A 20992-nucleotide genomic window follows, 5' to 3' on the forward strand; every position below is an offset into this window, starting at 1 on the left:
TCAATTAAAAAATGTTATATGGTATAATTAAATATCTTGAACTTAATAGTTAAAGGTGTTAGTTAACTATTTAAAAATCTACAGTTGATTACAAAAACCATGATATCAATTTCAACTTTCATTCTTCCCTTTTCTTGATGCGTGTTATAAACAAATTATTACTTAAAAATTTAAATTTCAAGCATTTTTTTTGTTATATATCTAAGAAATAAAATTAATGACTCTGTTATTTACATTTTCACTAAATAATAAAATGGGAACATTAGTACAATATTATATATGAATAGTAGTGCAATATTATTAGTATAGGAAAAATGAAAAAAATAGAAGTATAGAAAAAAATAATGAAAAACTCATTTGAAAATTCTTGAAGCACTCGAAAAATCATTTCAAATAATCCTCTAAAATCTGATGGATTTGAATGAAACTATTTTATGAATTTAGTATTTATAGATATCACTAAAAAGTCCTTTAAAATTTTTCTAATATAACAATCCTTTAAAATACTTTATTTTTTAATATCAGTAGATTGTTTTTAAGATATAAAAAGTATCAAATGAATACCAATGAATTTTAACGAATTTTTTTAAAAAATATTAGAAATCTAAATTGAATACTACTAAATTATTTTTAAGTGACATAAAATCCTGATTAAATACTGTCTTAAAAAAATATTTAAAAATCTTATAAAATCCTAAACCAATACATGCCATTAAATAGCAAGCCGGCCCAAATTAATTTTGCAATGAAAAAATTCAAGTTCTTTGTGAGGATCTGAATTAATATTAGTGAAAAAAATTAATTGTATTTGTTATTTTGGTAATCAATATCATGTATGAGTTTAATCTATTAAATTTTCATGTTCAAGAAAATTAAATCGATTTATTTACTTGAAATTTTATTTATCTAAAATATTGATTTCATTTTTCAAATATTGAAAACTTACTATGAAATTTAGATAATAAAATGATTATTTTTAAAATATGAACTTTCAATAAAATTAAAAAATTGAGTAGAATGTTAGATATATAAAAGGAGAAACATTAGGATTATATTATTTTAAAAATCACAATATCTTAATGAAATAATTTTGAATGAAAAAGGGGTCTAAAATGATTTAATTGATTTAAATTAAAGATATTAATTAGAATAGATAAATGATTTAATTGATTTAATATATTAATTATTAATTTGATTAGCATAGATAAATGATATAAAATAAAAAATTATAAACAAAATAATGATACTAAAGCGTATACAAAACAAAAATTTAATAAATCACAACATCTCAAAAGCATATCGGCAATGGAGTTTTGACTTTTATATTTAAAGTTTATGATTAAAAGTCATTATTTTATCTATTTTAAACAAAAAATACAACATTGATAAATAACAACATCTGTGGTCTAAAATTATGAAAAAATAGTTAAATTTTAATGTGCAACATGATCTCCTTAATTGATGAAACCCAAAACCTATGGCTTGCAAAAATAAACAAAATAATGAAAAATGTTGATTACATGATAGAATGATGATGAGTTGTAAACAACTGTGGCAAGCTTTGCTTTTGTGTGGAAACACATGGTGATGAAGAATCCGTGACATTGCATCAGGGCTCAAAGAGAAGAACATAACATATTAATAAAATGGTGCCTCACCAAATGAAGAGCACCAACAAGTTTAATAAGGTTAAGTTCATAAATATTGTCTAATTCTTTATTTTTCACTCTCCTTAATACATGTTACTTTACAGATAAATCCTTGTTTCTTATTCTCCAAATCTTCTCTTGCATGTGGCTCTAATAATACTCAGTTACTTTTTAATTGTATTTTTATACTCAATGCATGTGAACCTTTCTAAATATAGATAGAACTTACATAACAATCTACGTTAAAATAATAATAATAATTCAATCTTGTAGATGTAGTTTTTATTATGTAAATTTGATGATTTTATTGAAATTCAAGTGATATCATGTAAGTCAAATTCTTTGACTTTTAGTGGGCATCTGTTCATTGAAACGTGGCAAACAAATTGAAGATAAAAACTAATGGATAAAATTTGTTGTTATATTCAATTAATTTAATTAAATTAGATAAAATTAGAATTAGCAACAAAGTTGTTATTGTCAGCTCTGTTATGCAACTACATTCTCATGAATTATATCTGTCTCATGCATTTGTTAGCATTTAGACGTCCCCTTAAAATATAGTTAAATGTAATTATTTTTAATAAAATTAAACTTAAAGTGTTAAATATAATTAAAATATATATTTAAATTAATTTGAATCATTAATTTCCATAAAAATATGATTTTTTATTAAAAATGTAAGGAATAGTTTTTAAATTTTAAAATAAATAAGACCATAATTAAAAAAAAATTAAATTTATTTCAACAATCTTCTCTATATCAGCTATAAAAATAAACATTTTAAAATTTTTCATTAAATTTATAATATCATTTTTATAAAAAAAAAACATTAAATAAACATTTACTTAAACTATATGTCCAAACACGTCCTTAAAAAATGTTTAATTAGGCATGTCCCACGCCAACCATGAGAAAGCAATCTTTTGACACACCAATCCTTTCTTTGGGCTCTTACACGTTGAGTGCTAAACATTATAAATTTATTGGCCTTTTTTGTTTTGTTTAAATTTAAATCTTACATTTTATTAAATGAATTTGAATAAACTCAAAACGAGTTCACTTTGTCAATCATTGCAATAAAATGTTTTAAATTAGTTTTTTTTATACATTATTTTAAAATATACCACAAAATTGTCTAAAACTGTGTATAATTTGATTGTTAAAACAACAAAAGATAAAGTACAGCAGAAATAGTTTTTGACCAATAAAGCTGCGTGAATATGCTTATATTTATTATAAATAAATGATTTGATGTCTTGATTTTCTTCAGTGTACTTTCTCTGTATTTATTTGTTCAAAACAGCTGCATTTATTACATCACATCGAAGTTAATTGGTGTCATGGCTCTAAGCAAATACTACGGAAAATTATTTATCAAATACTGTATTCTAAAAAATAAATTAAATAAAAATGATTATTATCAAACTTTTTCTTTATCTAAGCTTGTTAATCAACATTTTGAGAATATTAATTAAAAAAATTTAAAAGTATGGTAACATTTTTATAATATTTGTCATAATTTGAAATTATCTCATGACAATTTTAATTACTAAATAAAAATGAATTAACGTATTATTTAGAAAAAGACAAACAGTAGTGGCGACATTGAGGCTTAAAAAAATTTCTCTGTCTAAGAAAATAATGAATGTTTGATTGATTGAAAAGAAGATGACTTCTTCACGTACAGAGTGTTGTCTTTTTTCTATTTTCTTTGTTGAGTGCATAGACATGCTCACGAGTTCTTGACAATGGCTGCAGAAAACGACGAGAAAAGGGGTAAATGAAAGCGTCAATAATAATAATTTTAGTCTAATTTGGTTGATTTAAAGGATATTAGAACATGAAGGAAACAGAAAAGAAAATAATAAAAGTGTTGGGTTGATTTTAGATTTGTTGAAATAGAAAAGAAAATGTTGTGATGGGGAGCATCAAGTTTAACCTCATTCGAAGGGTTTGTCTTGTAGTAAATTTGGGGTTATAGTTTGTGTGCCACTCAAAGTGCGTAAAATGTGGGGTTGTCGGCCATGTGGTACGCCAATACAGCACCACTTTGGTTTGTGTTACAACAAATTATCATAATGTCTTTCTCCCCTTACCCTGTACCTATACCTATGTTCTATGTTCTATAGGATCCCCTCACCTTTGCATTTTCATGCATCGTCCCCTCTTCATCTCGGAATGAAAGGAAATTAGGACCTTATATCAACATATACACATGCACTATTTGTTCCTATTATGAAAATATTAATTTTCTGATCTCAGCCTGATCATGACGTCTTTATGTACATTGCTGACGTGGGAAAAATACCTACAAAAGATACTACGAGGTTGAAGTTAGGTCTCGATTCTGAACAGTAAATATTATTTAAATATTTAAAAGTCAACACTTTACTTATACCTCTTATCTTTTATTTATAGAAAAAATTATAGGCTAATAGGCTTGATGAGTCAGCTTTAATTTTAACCCTTTAATTATTACTTTTAATTAGATTAATTACTTTTAATTCTGTTCGAGAAAATATCCAACTTATCTTGATCGAAGGAGTATTCAATTTTCTTTTTTCATAAATAAAATCGAGTAATATTTTATCCGGTACACTGCTTATCTTAATATTTTGGATTACATATTACACTATGCTATTTTAGAAACACAAGCTTCTCTACCTTAAGTGATAAACAGATGAATTCTGATAGAAAGAGCTAATGATGATACCCATAGTTAGTTTTAAAATAAAATATAAATTTATAACTTATAACTATTAATAAATTATGACAAAAAGCAGTACATGAGTACATGATAACGACGAATATTTCTTGTAACATGTTGGGATATTACGGACGTAAACTACAATCTCAAATATTGTATTCGTTCTTAAAAAATAAAATAAAAAAGTAAAAAGTATACCCTAACATTTTATATTTATATTCATTGGGGGCATTGGGCCATCTTTGATGTTGAAAAAATAATTGGAGTCCAAATGATTACTGTAAACAATGTGACCTTCCAAGTTCCAATAGGGTCAAATTCTGTATGCTGGCAAGTCAAGATTCATTCTCTTCCAACATATCTTCCCAGACCCAGCAAAAAGCATACATATACCCACATTTTATATTCATTCACCTTTTCAATATTCATTCTCTTCCAACTCTTTTTTATTTCACAACAATCAAAACTGTAATGTGAAGACCAACTTCAGAGTGATTAATAATAGTGATTCAAGATATAAGATTAGTGTTTACTCATAAAAACTCAAAGGTCAAATGGGAGAAGAAACACTTTTACAGAGGGAAAACCATGATTGTCCTTTTAAACTTTTTAAAAGATACCCTCAATTTTTTCTCCTTTCTTTATTTCAAAAGAAATTATCCGTACGATTGAAAAGGGCATAGAAAAACTTAATTATATATCACCATAAAAATAATTATATTAATGTTACCAAGAAAGTAAAATTGTAGTTTTATGTTAGAGTCAGGAAATTGTTTTTTTATGTCATTGAAAATAAAATTAAAGGGATTCCACCCTATTGATAAAAAGTAAATTGAAAGAGATAATTTTATAATGTTTATTAAGTAATATTTTTTAATCAAACAATATATGAAACAAATTTTAATTAAACGAAGAGTAATTTATTTGATCTAAACATAAATCATCATGGAGTGGTCTGATCTTCACATAGAAGAGAGTTTCTACTTTCTTTTGAAACCATTAACTAGATGATGTGTAGCTAGGAATAACACCACCATTTTATCATCATCGATCGAACAGAAAATGTGTAACTAGGAACTACATTTTTTATTAATAGTGATTTTCATACATAGAATGGGAGTTTCATTCATTATCAAGTGACACAACATTATAAAAGTAAATGGCATAACATCATCACCAGTTATACATAAGGATACATGTCAAATTGAATGTGCCAAACTAAATGTTCATAATCCATTTGTCTTAGAGATTCATTAATTTTCCATGAACATAGAATATTGTCGTAATAATTAATTGCAAGTTATAAGGTAAGAGAAAAGTTGCTACAGCAATAAATTTATATTACTTTGTTGAGACTTTATTTTCTACATGCACTCTTTTTTCTAACATGTAGTGTAATTTTTCAGAAATTAACTCCTTAGTTCGCAATCAAAATTATATATATTGTAGTTAGTAATATAGTTTGAGATCTTTTAAAATCTCATTTGTTTACAAAGGAATGTTAACAATACATTGTTTTAGCAGAAAAATATTAATTTAAAAGTGAAAAAAAGTCTGATCACATAATTTTTTAAATTTTCTTCAATTTTATCCCATTGTTTTTATCAATGTTAAATTCTATAACCCGATTAGCTCCCAGCCACTCAAACTTCACTTTTTTTTTATCATAATTATTCATGCACTTCTTAAAGTCAATCAAAAAATTAATATTTCTCTTCATCAAATTACCAAAATACGTGTTTAATCGTGTTCTACATCAGTACCATCTGCATAAACTGTGTTGAGTTTATTGCATCACTTTAGCTAAGTGCTTTAACCATTATTTGCCCTTGCAAGCAAGAACCGACCCACATTAATCTGGGTGCAGTACATTTGGAAACTTACTATATTTTAAGTAAAGTAAAGGTGGGGGAGGGGACCATTTTCACCTTTTCCTCCAATTTAATTTATCATCATTATATTGATATGGATATCATTTTACTTGGGACTTCTATATATATATATATATAATGGTTTTAGTCCTAAAAACTGCCATTAACAACCTTTTATTGAACCAAATTAGCAAAATAAAAAAAAAATGAAAGGACTATGACAAAAATTTGTAAAAATAGAACAAAATATTCTTTTTAGGAATTATAACAAAAATCATTAAAGTGTGAAGAAAAAATCTATTCAAGTTTTTTTAAATGTGTATTCAAATATACACAATAAAAAAGTTGACAAATAATACATTTGTATTGAAAAGTATAATATTAAAAGTTACCTTCAATTGAAGAAAGATAAGAACACCAAAAATGGAGTGGGAAGTGAAGATGGTATCAATGACTTTTTGAGCAAAAAGGCAACTATGGGTCCAATGTTGGATTTGACAGGTTTAGAGACAAGCGTGAGAAGCTTGACCAAAGCCTAATAGCAGGGCCTCAAGGGAATGCTTCATCTCTGTGGGGGTGGTTCCCATTAGAGGACCCTTCCCACTGTCTTTCTTTCAATTCACAACAATTAATGTTTATGTTTTTGTTGTTATTCATCTTTGGAAAACGTGCTGCAACTCAAATTGTTCTCAATTGTGCCATCTAAATTGAGTAACAAGACATGAATATAGATAGCACATTTTGTTAACCAAGAAATACAGATCAATTCTATGGAGTATATTATTTTTACTTTATTTTAAGATGATTAGTTACCATACTCAATTGGTAATTAGCTCAGAAATGTAAAACTATTTTCGTAAGTTCAAGTTCATACAATTATCAAAGTTAATATTTATTGCAAGAACTTTAATCTTAGGCAAGATATATACGTTACTTAAGCTATAATTTTAGAGTTTTAAATGATGATTCAAACACATAAGTACAAGTGATGAACCCGTGCATGTCATGAATAATTTGTTTTTTGAGAGCATAAATAAACGCATGTTGTTAAGCACTCGAGATCTGTGAATGTTTGATATTCACAGATACTTTTTAACATGGTTTCTTAACAACAAATTCAAACCTCTAACATGTAACTTACATCACACCATCATATACTTTAGGATTAGAAAGTTATAATTGATTTCAGTCTTAAGTATTTCAACCTATGTTATCATGTGGGCATTTAAGCAATTGTTTAATTCAATTTAGAAAAACTTTATAATCATATAATAATGAATTAAACTCCTTATCCAAATGCTTCTTCCTACAACTTTTTCCTTGATAACAACATTTTTCTAAAGTGTGAAACGATAATGTGTGGGAATCCGAATCATGGTTCCAAGTTTGAAACTACATAAAGACTAATTCGCTCAATCAATGAAAGACTTGGTTAGAGATTATATGCCAAAAATGATTCTTAATTTTCTAAACTTGTACGAATGATTCCATAACATACCAAATCCGTCGCTAAAATAATCCTATGATGGCATCATCTTTTCATTTATCGACTTCATAAAAAGCATTTTATTTTTCAAGAATGAGAGAGAATATTTTGAAGATAATATTTTGTATTTTGTAGATTCCATTGAAAAATTAAAACTCAAGAAATCATTAACCTTATAAAGGTAAGTAGAGTCAAGAGAATGATATAAATAGAAAGTGTATAACTTTATTTTGAAGAGGGGTTAAAAGTTCAATTACATGTTGCTCCTAATGATTTAACTATAAATATCATATCAGAAACTACTTAAATTCCTTAAAAAGTATATAATTTTAGATTGGTTAAAAAATACAAAACAAAATTTAGTGGATGATCTTGAAAACATTTGCAGTAGAAGGGGAAATTAAATCGTGTGCCTTACTATTTTAACTCCCAAAATAAACATTTGTTGTCATAATTAAGGGCACAAGAAATCAGCTCACTTTTTTGCTTGAATCATCTTTATGAACTTCTAAAAGGGTTCAAGCTCTAAATGGGAAAGGAATTAGCTCTCATTTAAACAGTAAAATAAATAATTTTAGTAGTTAGTGAAATAGTTAATAGTAAAAATTTAAACAATTGTGTAATTTATTAAAAATATACTTAGATTTAATCACAATTTCAGTTGTTGAATTAATAATTCCATATTTTTATTTTACTATCTAACGTTAAAATTATACAAGTCAAATTTAACAAAAATTTCATAAATATTTAATTTAAATTAAAATGCTTATCCTTCACCCATAAATAATCAAAATACGAGAAACAAAATAAATATACAGTGTGTAACTTTATTTAATAAATTTGCTACATATGTAAATTACATGATTGTTTATCAAATGACCCAATTCGCTTCCCTCTTTTACCATTAAAACTCCATTATTAGTTAATTAAACTTAACTCAAAAGAAATTGCTTAATAATTTTTTAGTTTTTCTTTTATTGTGAAACTAATCCCTATTTAGATTTTAATCAACGCGAATTTCAAGTCCCTGAAAAAAAAATATATATTCAAGTAATATATGTACCTTTAATGAAAATGAGGAAATGGAATGTTAAAAGTGAATGCAAGTTGATTTGATGCTTATACATTATGAAAGAAAGCGAAAGAAAAAGTGATAAACCTGAATTTAACCAAAATTAGAGGAATAATTAATAAGGTGGGAAAGATGGTTTATCCTTTTAATCCCTTTTTTTGAAGGGTGATGATGGTGCCTTCTCCAAAGCACAAAGTTGATATGCCAACTTCCAACTTCCAAGGTTTGTGGCTAATAATTTGAAGTCCCAAATTTAGAAAACAAATAGACTAATAAATAAACGAATCACAAAGATGATTATGAAAATGAAATTTGATAGATACCAAGTGAATAATACCCAAACATCTTAACCCAATAAAGTGTTGAAAATAAACAATATGAAACAGATTGGGCTGTATATATGGATCCATTTTGGTGTATAAATTGGGCCCAATATCCACTTTATGACAAAAAACCCATCCATCATACCAATACCAATAACTATTCATGTTAGTCCAAAAAAAGGGTAATGCCTAAATGATTGAATGATGGGAAAAATCAATGTTATTATTATTAAAAAGTGGTAGCCATTGAAAAAGTCAAATAGCAATGAATTGCATATTAAAGGTAATTAATACGCAGAGATATGATTTCAAAATTTCGATTCACTGTTAATTAAGCAAAGGAAAAAAGAGATTGACCTCAACACGCCGGTGAATATTCATTTTTTATATGTGAATAACGAAAAGTTATTCTATATTAAAAAATCCCATTTTTGTAATTTTTTAAATATTATTTTTTGATAATTTTTGTATTTGTTTCTATATTTAAAAAAAAAAACCCTCAGTAGTTTATCACGTTAACTTTTTTTAATTAAGTAGATATAATTATCTTTTATAGCATCATTTAAAATATAAATTTTGTTAACTTTAACTCGAAAATAACAAACTAATAATAATAAAATTTTATTAAAAAAGTATTTATTATATTTTTATAACTTTAATACAATAATTATATAATTTTTTTTATTTGTGGATACTTCACAAAAATTTTAAAATATTATATAAATGACTACATGTTTGATGAATTTAAGAGGTTCGTCTACCTTCTTTAAAAATATTAAGGATTAGTTTTCAATTTAGAAGAAAATTGTACGATTTGGCATATCACAAAGAATTTTAGGCTTTTGGTTTCATCCAAAAAGTTGCTCCGCAAAACTTAAATTGCTGCGTTTCCTAAACTGAAAAGACGAGGAATATTGGAAACATTTTTTAAATATGTTTTTAATTAATGACTAAATTTTTAAAAAAATTAAAAAAATGCAAATGAGATTTATTAAATTAAAAGTAATTTTATCTACAATGAATAGTGGGTTTTAAGAGAGTGTATTAAAGATAAGTGTTGTGAGGGCGAGAAAGGGGGTGAAAGAGAAGAAAGCAAAGGTACATTACATGTGTATGGGCATGGTTCCCACCATCACCATCCCTTGTTTGGACTGTTTATTGTTTTGTATGTATGCAATGCGATTCCCAATGGCCCTGTATTCGTGTGTTGGTAATGAAAAGCATGGATTCAAAATTGATTCACAGGATAAGCATCTTGGTATAAAAGGTTTAACTCTTATTATATATATGTATACATATATTCTTATTTTTTACAAGTTGATAATAATTATCTCTGATCACAATCCACATGCTTAGGACCCATCAGAATGTGAATATCAACATCCCAATCCCATCAAACTAAAAAAAGTTCCCAAAGGTTAAATTTCCACATAGATATGATACAAAACAAATTGATAAAAAGTCCGAATAGACTAGACAGAAGATAAAACAAAGAGAACCAGTAAAATGCCAAATTGTTCACTTTGACCCAAAAATCTCGATATACCAACATCCCAAGCTTGATGAAACATTGCCTATTACACTACATAAAAAGTTTTCACAAAATCAACCCTTCTGCCCCAATATAATATACATCAACAATATTGGCTAAAAAAATTACAATATAAGCTTATCCAAACAAAGTTAAGGGGTACTTGGGGTTAAACCTTTGTCTTCCTTGTTACTATTACTGTGGCTATTATTGCTCAAGTACCTGCAAAGGACCTTACATTTCACAGCACTGCCATAGACATAAAACCCTGGTGCAACCATTATCCTCACCATGCTAGGGACCAACTTAGAAGCCTTGTCCCTACCCATATCCTCCATGTAAACCGAATCAAAGCTCACCCCTTTGTCCACTCTAAAAATTGGAAGACTTGGATGCACAGAGTTTGCCAACAAATGCACCATCCACACACTCTTTGAGGCACCAAAGAAAGCTTGCAAAAGTGGCTCTGGCCATGCTCTATTCCAACCCAACATCGCCACAATCTCACTCATTTTCCTGTCACAAAACCTGCTAAATTCCTCACTGAAGTGCCTTGTCCCTTTGCTCAGCACCTCTTCCCATGTCAACCCATGAAGCATGTTGAAAGAAGCGAAACTTGCCTCACACCTTTCCATTGGGTTCAGCACTTGATTACACGCGTTCTTTTGGAACCCGATTGTTTCAAAGTCCTCAAAGAAGGTTCTATTCAAAAGGGCTTCTAAGTAAAAAAGCAAGCTTCTTGGGCTCTTGGAGAAGGACACTCTTATGTCATAAGGTTGTAGAAGAAATGAAACTTTCTCGTACACCTTGTTCCCCATGTGTCTCAATTGCATGGTTAATGAACGACTAAGAAGCCTCACACAAGACCTTGCTTCGGACACACACACCAAGAAGTGTTGGATCACAGTGTCTTGGTGGAAACTTTGAGGCTTACCCATTGCAAAGGGTGAACTGTTGCTGCATTCTTCAAGGCCAGATTTCAGGCTGTGGCAATACAACTCAAGCTTGTTGAGCTTCTTCTCCAACTCAGCCATGGAGTGCATGAGCCTCGAAGCCTCTAGAAGAGCCTCGTCCCTTTTCCTCGTGGCTTGAACAAGCTTGTGAGAAAGTTCAGCCACAGCCATCTTCCACTGTTCCTCTCTTGATGTTGGAATGGGCTCTGCTGACGCTGACATGGGACTCTTCCGGGTCAGCTTGGAAACAATGGACCTGAAAATCCCATTGGGACTCGCCAGCAAAGAAGAGTGCTTGCTTTGTGAATTGCTGTTGGTGTGATCCAAGGGAAGCACAAAGATTTTGTCTCTAGAATGTGGCCTACACTTGTTGCAAGACACTGAACCATCTTCTTCTGATTCAGACCTTTTCTTCTTGTGATTGGATTTTCCATTGCCCTTGTTAACAATAGGAGTTGGAGGGTGGTGCTGCTGCTGCTTTGGTGTTAGAACCTTATCGGTTGAAGCACTTGGGGTGGTTCTACTTTGGCTTCTATCATCACTGAACTCATCCAACTCATGCTCTTCTTGAATCTACAATAACAACAAAGTGAAAAGAAAAATGATAAAAAAAAAGTTATGTTATACATAATGTAATGTAACAAGTAACATAATTTAGGACTCACTGGGGTGAATTGTGGAGAATGGCGAGAGGGAAGAAGAGGAGGGGATTTGGAAGAGGAAGAGGAAGAGGAAGAGGAAGCCATAAGGGGTAATGGAAGTTATGAAATTGCATTTAACCGTGAATGGGTGACATGTCAGGGAGGGTGTAGAGTACCGAGGTGGTCCTAGAATTAATGAAATGGTCTGAAAGGAAAGGGTAACATTAATAGCTGCTAATAAATCCAGAGAGACCAATTAGCAGAGATTCAACTACCCACATTTATTCTCAATGCGGTGGATCATGAAACCACCAACCACGTCTCTTTCAATTTGAGAGACACCATTACTGCATGTGAACCTATTAAATGTCTACCCCTTCCCATGGGTCCTCCTTCCTCTATGCCACCCCATCAAGGATTTAAGCCCCTCTGTTTCTATTTCTATTTCAACACTTCTCATATCCTACACGCATTAGTCTTTATAACTCTCTTAGTTACCAAAATTAAGATAATCTGTTTATTATAATATTTTTAATGTCTAAATATTTTTTAATCAAAATTTACTATTTTTAGTTACTTAAATTTCATCAATATTTTTATTAGTATAAAAACATATATTAAAAAAATCTTATTGGAATACAAATAAATAGTGATTTATGTGTATATTTGACACATTAACCAGCTTTTGTATCACGATTTCTGAGCAAGTAGCAAATTGAAGGAGGGGTATATAAAAGAGCAATGTTTTCGTTTTTTGTGTGTAAGAAGAAAGAGTGTTGTTTCAAATAAAGGCCCAGCAGAGACCCCCCTTATTTAACTCTGATCTCTCTGTAATCAGTAAATAGTATTGTTCCAATAAGACTATGTCCATTTATTTCTAAAATTCTCGTTCAGTTTTCTCATAATTTGAGTGTACACTGACTGAATGTAAAAATAACTCTCTTACCCTTTATAACAAATTATTCTATTTATTCTCAAAGCTCATTCAATGGTGTGTTGTGGTCGTTTGTAGGAGGGGGAGTTGGGAGTATATCCTTTTCATATTTAATATTTGGATATGAATCCTTAAATTAATGGGTATGTACCTCACATATATATTTTAGATCACTTTTCACATTTTAATCTCCCTTAGCCATATCATTAACTCCTATCGTTGCCATTTCTCATTGATAAAGATGAATTATATACTATTATAATATGTAATATATAAAAATATATTATTATAATATATGTATAGAGTCCAAATTTGTAAATACTAGATGTTAACGCTTGCATCATTTAATAATTTTTATAAAATTCAAAATCTACCAATTCAATTACTAAATCATGTAATATTATCTTAATTATTATATATATATAATTTAAAGTAATTTGAATATTTATAAATATATTATCCAACATTTAATATTTCAAGTATCTGTTTAAGTTAGATAAATTATTTTTAATTTATAAAAAATGTTTTATTCATTTTAATACTATTTATTTTGATATATTTAATGTCATTAATAAAATTGGCTACATTTCATAATTCTCATAAGTAATTATATATATATATATATATATATATATATATAATATTTGCAAACTTTAAAAATTCTGATCCCTTCATATATGATCATGTCTAATTATGAATAGAGACTAGTGACAAATCCTCACACCATGGCACACAAACACAATAAGTAGAAACATGCATATACTTGGTTCAACTATTTCAATAAACCAACCACCTTTTGGAGGAGACTCAATTAGTATCCAACAAAACTCAAAAAACACAAACCAGAACACCAGACCAACCATGCATCTATAAATTTATTTAAATAAAAAAAGCATCCATAAATGGCCAATAACAGATGAAATTCTTCTGTATCAAGTTGGAATAAATATTCAAGACAAAAAAAAAAAAAGTTGGCATAAATATTGTTCTAAACCATAATCTATTAAAAAAATCAACCAAGAAACCTATTACTTAATGGAAAATGATTAGTATACACCTACCTGGTGTACACATCTAATGGAAGATACAAAGAAAAAAGAGAAACATAAAGTATATATACTGTCTAAATATATGAAATCAAATTTCTTTATTAATTTATTCCGCTTATGGGAATGAAAGCTGAAGAAACGTAAGCATGGTATGTTTGAAAATGCAATCATTTAAAGGGGCCAACCATGCTTAGAAAAGAACACTAACATGTTTGACAAATTTTGAAAGAATCAATTCTGCATCCAAAGCTACCATTTTAAGAAAAGCAACGTTTTGCTGCATTTATGATGAACTGAAAATTGTACATTTAACATTGCATAAATTTATCCATGAAACGAAAGTTTTCAAGCATAAATTATTATTTTTTAAATCAACTTCAAATCAAAATTAATTTAATAAACATTCCCTCAAACTCACTACTATCAGTCACTCATGACCACCAAGTAGAGTCAAATTTCAATCACGTCCCTTCATCTTATTGCAAATTGTGAAATTATAACTGTTTTAATTGACTAATCAAAGAATCACTAATCCAAAAAATGTAAAAAAGAAAGGTCTAAAGACGTGGTGTTGATGTAATGACCCACAACATATTTTTCTCATTCAACAATTATCCTACAGTTTAAGAATGAGGATGAAAGCGATGGAGAGTAACTCATAAATACGAAAAAATAGAAGTTCGGAACATAAAATGCATTGCCATTGTAGTGAAGAAAAATTCCAAAATGAAGACATATTATAGGTTTATAGGTTTACAAAAGCCACCTTCATGTGAAGCAAAAGGGTTAAAATGCCAAACAACAACTGTGACTTTGGTGTGCCGTTTTTAAGAGGCGTTGTACAACTGTACATGAAAGCAATGGATGATGTCGTGACCTGTTGTTGTCTTATTATCACCAACAACTGCATGGAAATTGGTACTACTTCTATTCCAAGTGCCAAATCTAACCCCTCACCTTAGTTTGGGAATTTTAGAGTCAAAAAACTTCTGCACAGCTGTATCTTATTCTAAAGAGAAATGCTATTTAGATATAAAAATAAGAAAAAAAAAAGAAAGTAAAACGATAGGTGATGTAAGATGGAGAAATAAAAAATATGATATTCCTATTTTAAATACCTATGAGTCATCACCGAAGATCAATTAAAAAAATTTAACTTAACTTGTAATATCAAAATATTTTTAAAAAAAAGTACAAAGCCTTATCCATCATTTTAACTTTAGTTTGGTGAAGTTATGTAAAATGGGAGGGGGTCCCCTCTAGCTCCTTTGGGTGTATCCCAGTTGTTGCTCCCAATTGTTATCGTTTAGTTGAATCCCTATTCATGTTCTTATGGTGAGTTGATGGCCCTAGTATTCATTTTCCAGTTATAATTATTTAGAAGTTAAAATACCCTTTATGCAATATATGTGTAACCATCTTTCATCATTGGTTAGCTTCTTAATTCTTTCCCAACCCAGAAAACATGGGTAAAAGTAGATTCGATTAGACCATGTTATGCAAGACTTGAGTATTAAATGTAAAGTCTAAATTTATATTTGATATAGGTCAATTTTTAGGATTGGATTTGACCTTTTAAAGATTTATCTTGATTTAAAAATTTGTCCTTATTTTATGATAAAATCCTTTGAACAGGACAAGAAAGTTACTTTTGAATAGCCTAATAAACATAATTTTATATGAAGTTAAACGAGCCTAAGTCTTTGAAAATACAACAGGTATAAGATCTTAAAACATTACATTAAAAATTTAACATGATAATAATAAGTTAATTTATTATACTTAAATTAAAAGGCTTGTTAAATTACTTAAAGCGTGGCTTTTTTAATAAAATAAGCTTAAGAAAAATAGCTTGACCTATGCTTATGTAGGCTAGGTATATATTCTCCAGGAGTTGCTTGAGCAGTTCTTATCATCCCCAACTCTAAACAATTATTATTTTTCTGTATAACCTCTGAAAAAAGCCGACATCCTTTTATGCAATTTTCTCCGTCAGTGATATGAAAAACTGTTGAAGATCAATCTCAATCGTCATTATCACAATATCAGTGGTCTTTTTCCTTATATTAAACTTATGGTACAATGAAAAACCTTCGTTCACACTCCCCTAGTAGCATTTGACGCATCATGGACATGGGCGCCATTTTAAGAATTTCAAACAATGTGTATCACATAGCATTTCCACACAAAACCTCTTAATCATGTGCTTTGACCATCACCAACGGATATAACAGAAAATTGTGACTCGGCGGCATCCCAAATTCTCAAAGTTGACTTGTAGTTTTATTTGTCTTTCTTTCTTTCTTTTTTTCTTGGTCATGAGTTTTATTTGTCTTATCTATGAGTATTTCTATTGTATTTATTTATTTTGTCCAAGGAAAGGCCCACCTATGGGACCATTTGAGAATTATTTTTTTTTTGTCAAAGGACCATTTGAGGAATCAAACCCACCTAGGTCTTCGTACAAAAAAAAATTGACCAAGCACACTGTTCTTGTAATCTAGCATTCTGCCATAGAACTGACCTTTCACCTTAATCCAAGACGGTGCTCATGCAGTGTCTGGGAGCATCAAGAACAAGCTAGGAGTAACAGATGGTGCTAGGTGCGAAAGCTTTGCTTATAGAGATGTATCAGTCTCAAAAGGAATTCTTAGATCTATAACCATTGCGAAGCATAACTCATCAAAGAACATTTTATAGCAACAATTGATGTCGATTATATTAAAATGTGTATATCATTTTTACTCTTTAGTAAACATTTTGTTAACTTCGTTTGCTTTGCATATGCTATTATTTTCTCCCGTTCATGACTGTTTATTTTAGACACGCCACGCGGAGAGAGAGTAATTAAGAAGCATATAATCAAGAACCAAGAATTGCCATCAACTTATCTCCAAAAATAAAGCTATGTAATGTAGATTACATCAAATATATTACTGTTTTAAGTATCATGTCCTATAAACTTGACTACAAACATCAAAGGGAGAAAAGGCAGGAAATGAGAAATAAACTAAGATCTGCAACTTCCTACGAACAATCTTATCAGAAACACTTCAATCTTTTTCCTTTGATTCCACTATGACGGTAGGGCCAATCGCCCATTTTGGCAAAGAATCGCACCAATAACAAGGTTACTACTTGCTAGAGCACTAAATAAAGAAATGTTGAACACTCGTTGTCAGAAGCTTATTAAAATGCCGTTTCGAGCCCAAATCATTGAAGAAATTTGACGAGTATATGGATGAGATGGATCTAAAATGCCATACGACCAGCAAGCCTGCTTTCAAGTATCCTCTTATCTATGGCTGCATCAATGGAGCTCATCTGAAAGATAAAATGATAACAATGATCAGCAAGTAATCATTGAACACAAATTACAACTATAAACCGAATATTTTAGAGCATGGTCCTATGCAAGAGATCCAAACTCTGCGAAAGAAGCTGACCTGGGCCAAGTCTGAATTCACTTGTTCCATAAAATAAATTGTAATGATGCTACGAATAGGCAAAAATCTGATGGGTAAGATCATGCTCCACCCAAAACCCCAAACTTTGAAATTAAGTAGGGGGAAAGAATAACAATGGCAAAACCAAACCCAACAAAAATCATATATACATACTCTTTTACGGTGTACAAATGCTGGGATGAAGTATCACGAAGTTAGTTGTTTGCAGCAAGCTTCACAAATTATGTTGTGGTAATTATAAAAACTACCAAAATAATAGAATACCTACTTGAATCTTTAGATGCCCACAAAAATTGGAGGGATAGCTTGCAGCCATAGTGGCAATTCAAAATAAAACAGCATGAACTACCCATTTAGGTTGGAAGCAAAAGGGAGGATTAAAGGGATCATATTTTCTTTGCCATTTATTCTTTTCAGAAAAAAAGGATTAGAAATTTATACAGAATGTACCTCTTTAAATAGGAAACAATGTGTAAAGAACTGAATCTGAAAACAAGGAGCATAAAGCCTACTCATCTGGTTAGATGTGAAAGCAACTCCATCTATTACAGAGGTAGTATGACTTACCTGGCTACTTTCATCATGCACCTGATATTTTGGCAAAGACATTCTTCTTTCCTCCTACAGTAATCAACCAAGTATCATAACATTAACAAACAAGAAACAATAGTTGTCAAACGAAACACAACATATATTTTCAAGAATATAACTGACCATGGACATTGCCTCATCATCCCAAACTAAGTAAACTTCGTTAGTGGCAGGCTGCGGTGCAGGAGCTTTGTTTGCAATTACTGGGGGAGGACCAATTGAAGGACCACCAGTATTTGGACCAGAAGCATAAGAATGTGAGTTACTTGCTACCCCACCTATAGAAAACCAAGTGAGAAGGAAATGAAAATCACTAAAAACATTCTTGCAGTTTTGTGTGATGAAACCAGTTACAAACTTACAATTATTTGGAGAGAAAATATAAGGTTACCTGGAATCCCTATGGCCTGATAATTATTTGTTATAGAAGAGTTGACACTCAAATGTGCATCAACAGGGACACTTGTAGACAGTGCTGGAGTTATTGATTGCACACTTGAGGACAGAGGTGGAGCAGAAAATGTTGAACTTTGAGTTGTAGAATGGTTATTTCCAACAACAGGAAATAAAGGTTGTGAAACTGGGACAGATGTAGATGTAGGCAATCCAGGAGGAGTAATCTGAGTTTGGAGTGCAGGAGAAACAGTTGCTGGCAGTGGAGGCCTCACGCTCTGCACAGGAAATAATGGCTGCTGTGTGTATGGGGCAGGAGGAGGAATTGAAACAGATGGAGGCTGTGGAAACCATGGCTGAGATCGAGGTGGAACCACCCAAGCATTTGGAGGTACAGGTACAGCTGGATTGTAACTGCAGCAGAAAGTAATAATCATATGAGCAGATTATATGCCTCTTGTGAATAGAAATTTAAATAAATAAAATAAGTAGAATTAACCATTTCTACTGTATGTCAAACAGAACATGAATACAAATAAGCAAACTAAAGGAAAAAAAACACATACACCGGTGGAATTGTACCCAAGGTTGATCGAGGAGGATATCCTGTACCCAAAGGGGGTGGCACCATTCCACCCACAAGCTGAGTTGATGGGACATCCACCTTAGCTGCCTTTGATGGAACGTCATCCTCTGCATAAATTGAAAAATTGTGGGAAAGGAGATTAAACCATTTCATGTTTGATTGACAATATTTGAACTAAAGCCTGTAGCTTTAATTCCTACAAAAACACTACTGACATCGAACACTACTAAGAAACAGAAACAAGAGGATACAGACTACGACAGTTGACATATCTATCCACTGTGATTAAAAAGACAGACATCCTCCTTAACAAAATAATATTTTCATGCTCAATACAGAAGCCATCAAACAAGCTTACCTTCCTCCCCATAATGAGCAGCTAAGATATCTGGTGGAATCCCTTGCATTCCATATATTTCAATATCCGTACTCTCTCTGCCAGGTTTTGCATTGGGCACCCTGAGAAAAACAAAAAGAAAAATCTCAACGCTAATTTACAGAATAGCAACAACTTATGGAAGTACACAACATTTTATCAATATCCAGATTTTAAGGAGCGAGCAAATTCACTTGGCTAACATACCCTCTTCCCTTTGTTATTGTTATAAATTAATTCACGGATAGATCATTAGAATTCCCGTGAAACCAACCACTCTGCCACTCAACCCTTAAAAAACATTCCTTAAAAGCAAAAAGCAACCAGCAACCATAACATTTACTAAATTTCTAGCATCGTACTTAATAGAACGTGTTAATATAAAAAACAACACGATGGAAATTATTCGGGACACGAATTACGTAAGCTAAATCTACTTTCATTCCAAATGAGTTTAACAAGATCAACCCTACTATACATTAAAAATGCAAAATAGAAAACCCTAATGAAGGAAAAAAGAGGGAATTAGGGTTATACTTGGTGACGGATTCCTTGTGGACCTGGAGGACGTGGATGGCCATGCCACCAGCGGTGGAGAGCTTCTTATGGCAAACGTGACACTTGAAGTGCTTCGCTTTCTGATGCTGCACCAAGATCTTCTCGTCGTCGAATTCTCGATCGCAGTAATAACACCACACCTTCGAAGAAACCCTCTTTTTCTTCTTCCCCATGGCTATTCCGATCCCTCGTGAATTGGGTTCGTGCCAAAGGTGCAATGGAGATGGAGGAAGAGGAAGCTAGGGCACCAATTGAAAGCTGAAAAGATCCAATTGAGATCAAACAAAACCAAATATTTATGATTGGAGACAGAGACAGGGTTCCCAGTCAAATTACATCAACGGCTCACGTTAAAAGTATTATAAATCAATGGCTATGAGTACCTATGTTATGTACAAGGTGGTCCAAACGTAATATCTACCTGTATATTCACTCCGGTTAATATGCAAACTATTTCGATACTTTTTTTTTTTTTCTTGTTCTAATAATCTTATTTGAGAATGTTTATATCATACAATTAATTTTTTAGTTTAATTTTTATATATATTTTTTCAGTTTAAAATTAAATATCTTTTTAAAAGGTTAATTAATTGATTCTGTTATATTTATTGGTCTCTATATTCTTTTTTGACAATTGATAAAATGTTCTTAAATTTAGTGACACAAGATAACATTTTGGTGGTTTTGAATAAAAGATTTAAAGTGATTTTTGCAGCAATTACAACTGCCATTGTTTTGTTTGTTTCCGTGATTTCATAATATCAGCAATTTAATAAAAAGATATATATTTTTTAAAAATTTG

At 30.4% G+C, this 20992-nt stretch overlaps 2 protein-coding genes across 6 annotated transcripts; both read right to left on the reverse strand.

The window, feature by feature from the left end:
• Nucleotides 1-10644: 10644 nt before the first annotated feature.
• LOC113854946 (IRK-interacting protein) lies at nucleotides 10645-12416 on the reverse strand. Its single transcript, XM_027486297.1, has 2 exons — nucleotides 12261-12416; nucleotides 10645-12168 (listed from the first exon to the last, which is right to left on the reverse strand). The coding sequence occupies exons 1-2, from the start codon at nucleotides 12339-12341 to the stop codon at nucleotides 10795-10797; spliced, it is 1455 nt and encodes a 484-aa protein (XP_027342098.1). The 5' UTR covers nucleotides 12342-12416; the 3' UTR covers nucleotides 10645-10794.
• A 4664-nt stretch (nucleotides 12417-17080) lies between these two features.
• Nucleotides 17081-20460, reverse strand: LOC113854008 (protein SUPPRESSOR OF FRI 4). 5 transcript variants are annotated; one of them, XR_003502719.1, is made up of 9 exons: nucleotides 20170-20459; nucleotides 19615-19715; nucleotides 19237-19363; nucleotides 18669-19084; nucleotides 18401-18555; nucleotides 18254-18307; nucleotides 17840-17898; nucleotides 17666-17714; nucleotides 17451-17543 (listed from the first exon to the last, which is right to left on the reverse strand). XR_003502719.1 is itself a non-coding variant. In XM_027484790.1 (7 exons), the coding sequence occupies exons 1-7, from the start codon at nucleotides 20361-20363 to the stop codon at nucleotides 17472-17474; spliced, it is 1119 nt and encodes a 372-aa protein (XP_027340591.1). In that variant the 5' UTR covers nucleotides 20364-20460; the 3' UTR covers nucleotides 17081-17471. The 5 variants fall into 5 exon arrangements, 3 of the variants coding, with proteins under 3 accessions (XP_027340591.1, XP_027340590.1, XP_027340592.1); XM_027484790.1 differs by lacking the exons at nucleotides 17666-17714; nucleotides 17840-17898 and having other exon boundaries at nucleotides 17081-17543; nucleotides 20170-20460; XR_003502718.1 differs by having other exon boundaries at nucleotides 17096-17543; nucleotides 17666-18307; nucleotides 20170-20460.
• Nucleotides 20461-20992: the final 532 nt, after the last annotated feature.

Source organism: Abrus precatorius, unplaced genomic scaffold (assembly GCF_003935025.1).
Source record: "Abrus precatorius isolate BTA unplaced genomic scaffold, Abrus_2018 Scaffold11, whole genome shotgun sequence".
Lineage (NCBI taxonomy): Eukaryota > Viridiplantae > Streptophyta > Magnoliopsida > Fabales > Fabaceae > Abrus > Abrus precatorius.

Bases quoted from the DNA above. Each gene is read 5' to 3' on its own strand.
- LOC113854946 (XM_027486297.1), bottom strand. From the start codon at position 12,341: ATGGCTTCCTCTTCCTCTTCCTCTTCCTCTTCCAAATCCCCTCCTCTT. The intron at 12,169-12,260 runs GTGAGTCCTAAA...TTGTTATTGTAG, and splicing joins ATTCTCCACAATTCACCCCA to ATTCAAGAAGAGCATGAGTT.
- LOC113854008 (XM_027484789.1), bottom strand. From the start codon at position 20,363: ATGGGGAAGAAGAAAAAGAGGGTTTCTTCGAAGGTGTGGTGTTATTAC. The intron at 19,364-19,614 runs GTAAGCTTGTTT...CAATTTATGCAG, and splicing joins TGCTCATTATGGGGAGGAAG to AGGATGACGTTCCATCAAAG. The intron at 19,085-19,236 runs GTATGTGTTTTT...TTTCTGCTGCAG, and splicing joins TTGGGTACAATTCCACCGGT to TTACAATCCAGCTGTACCTG.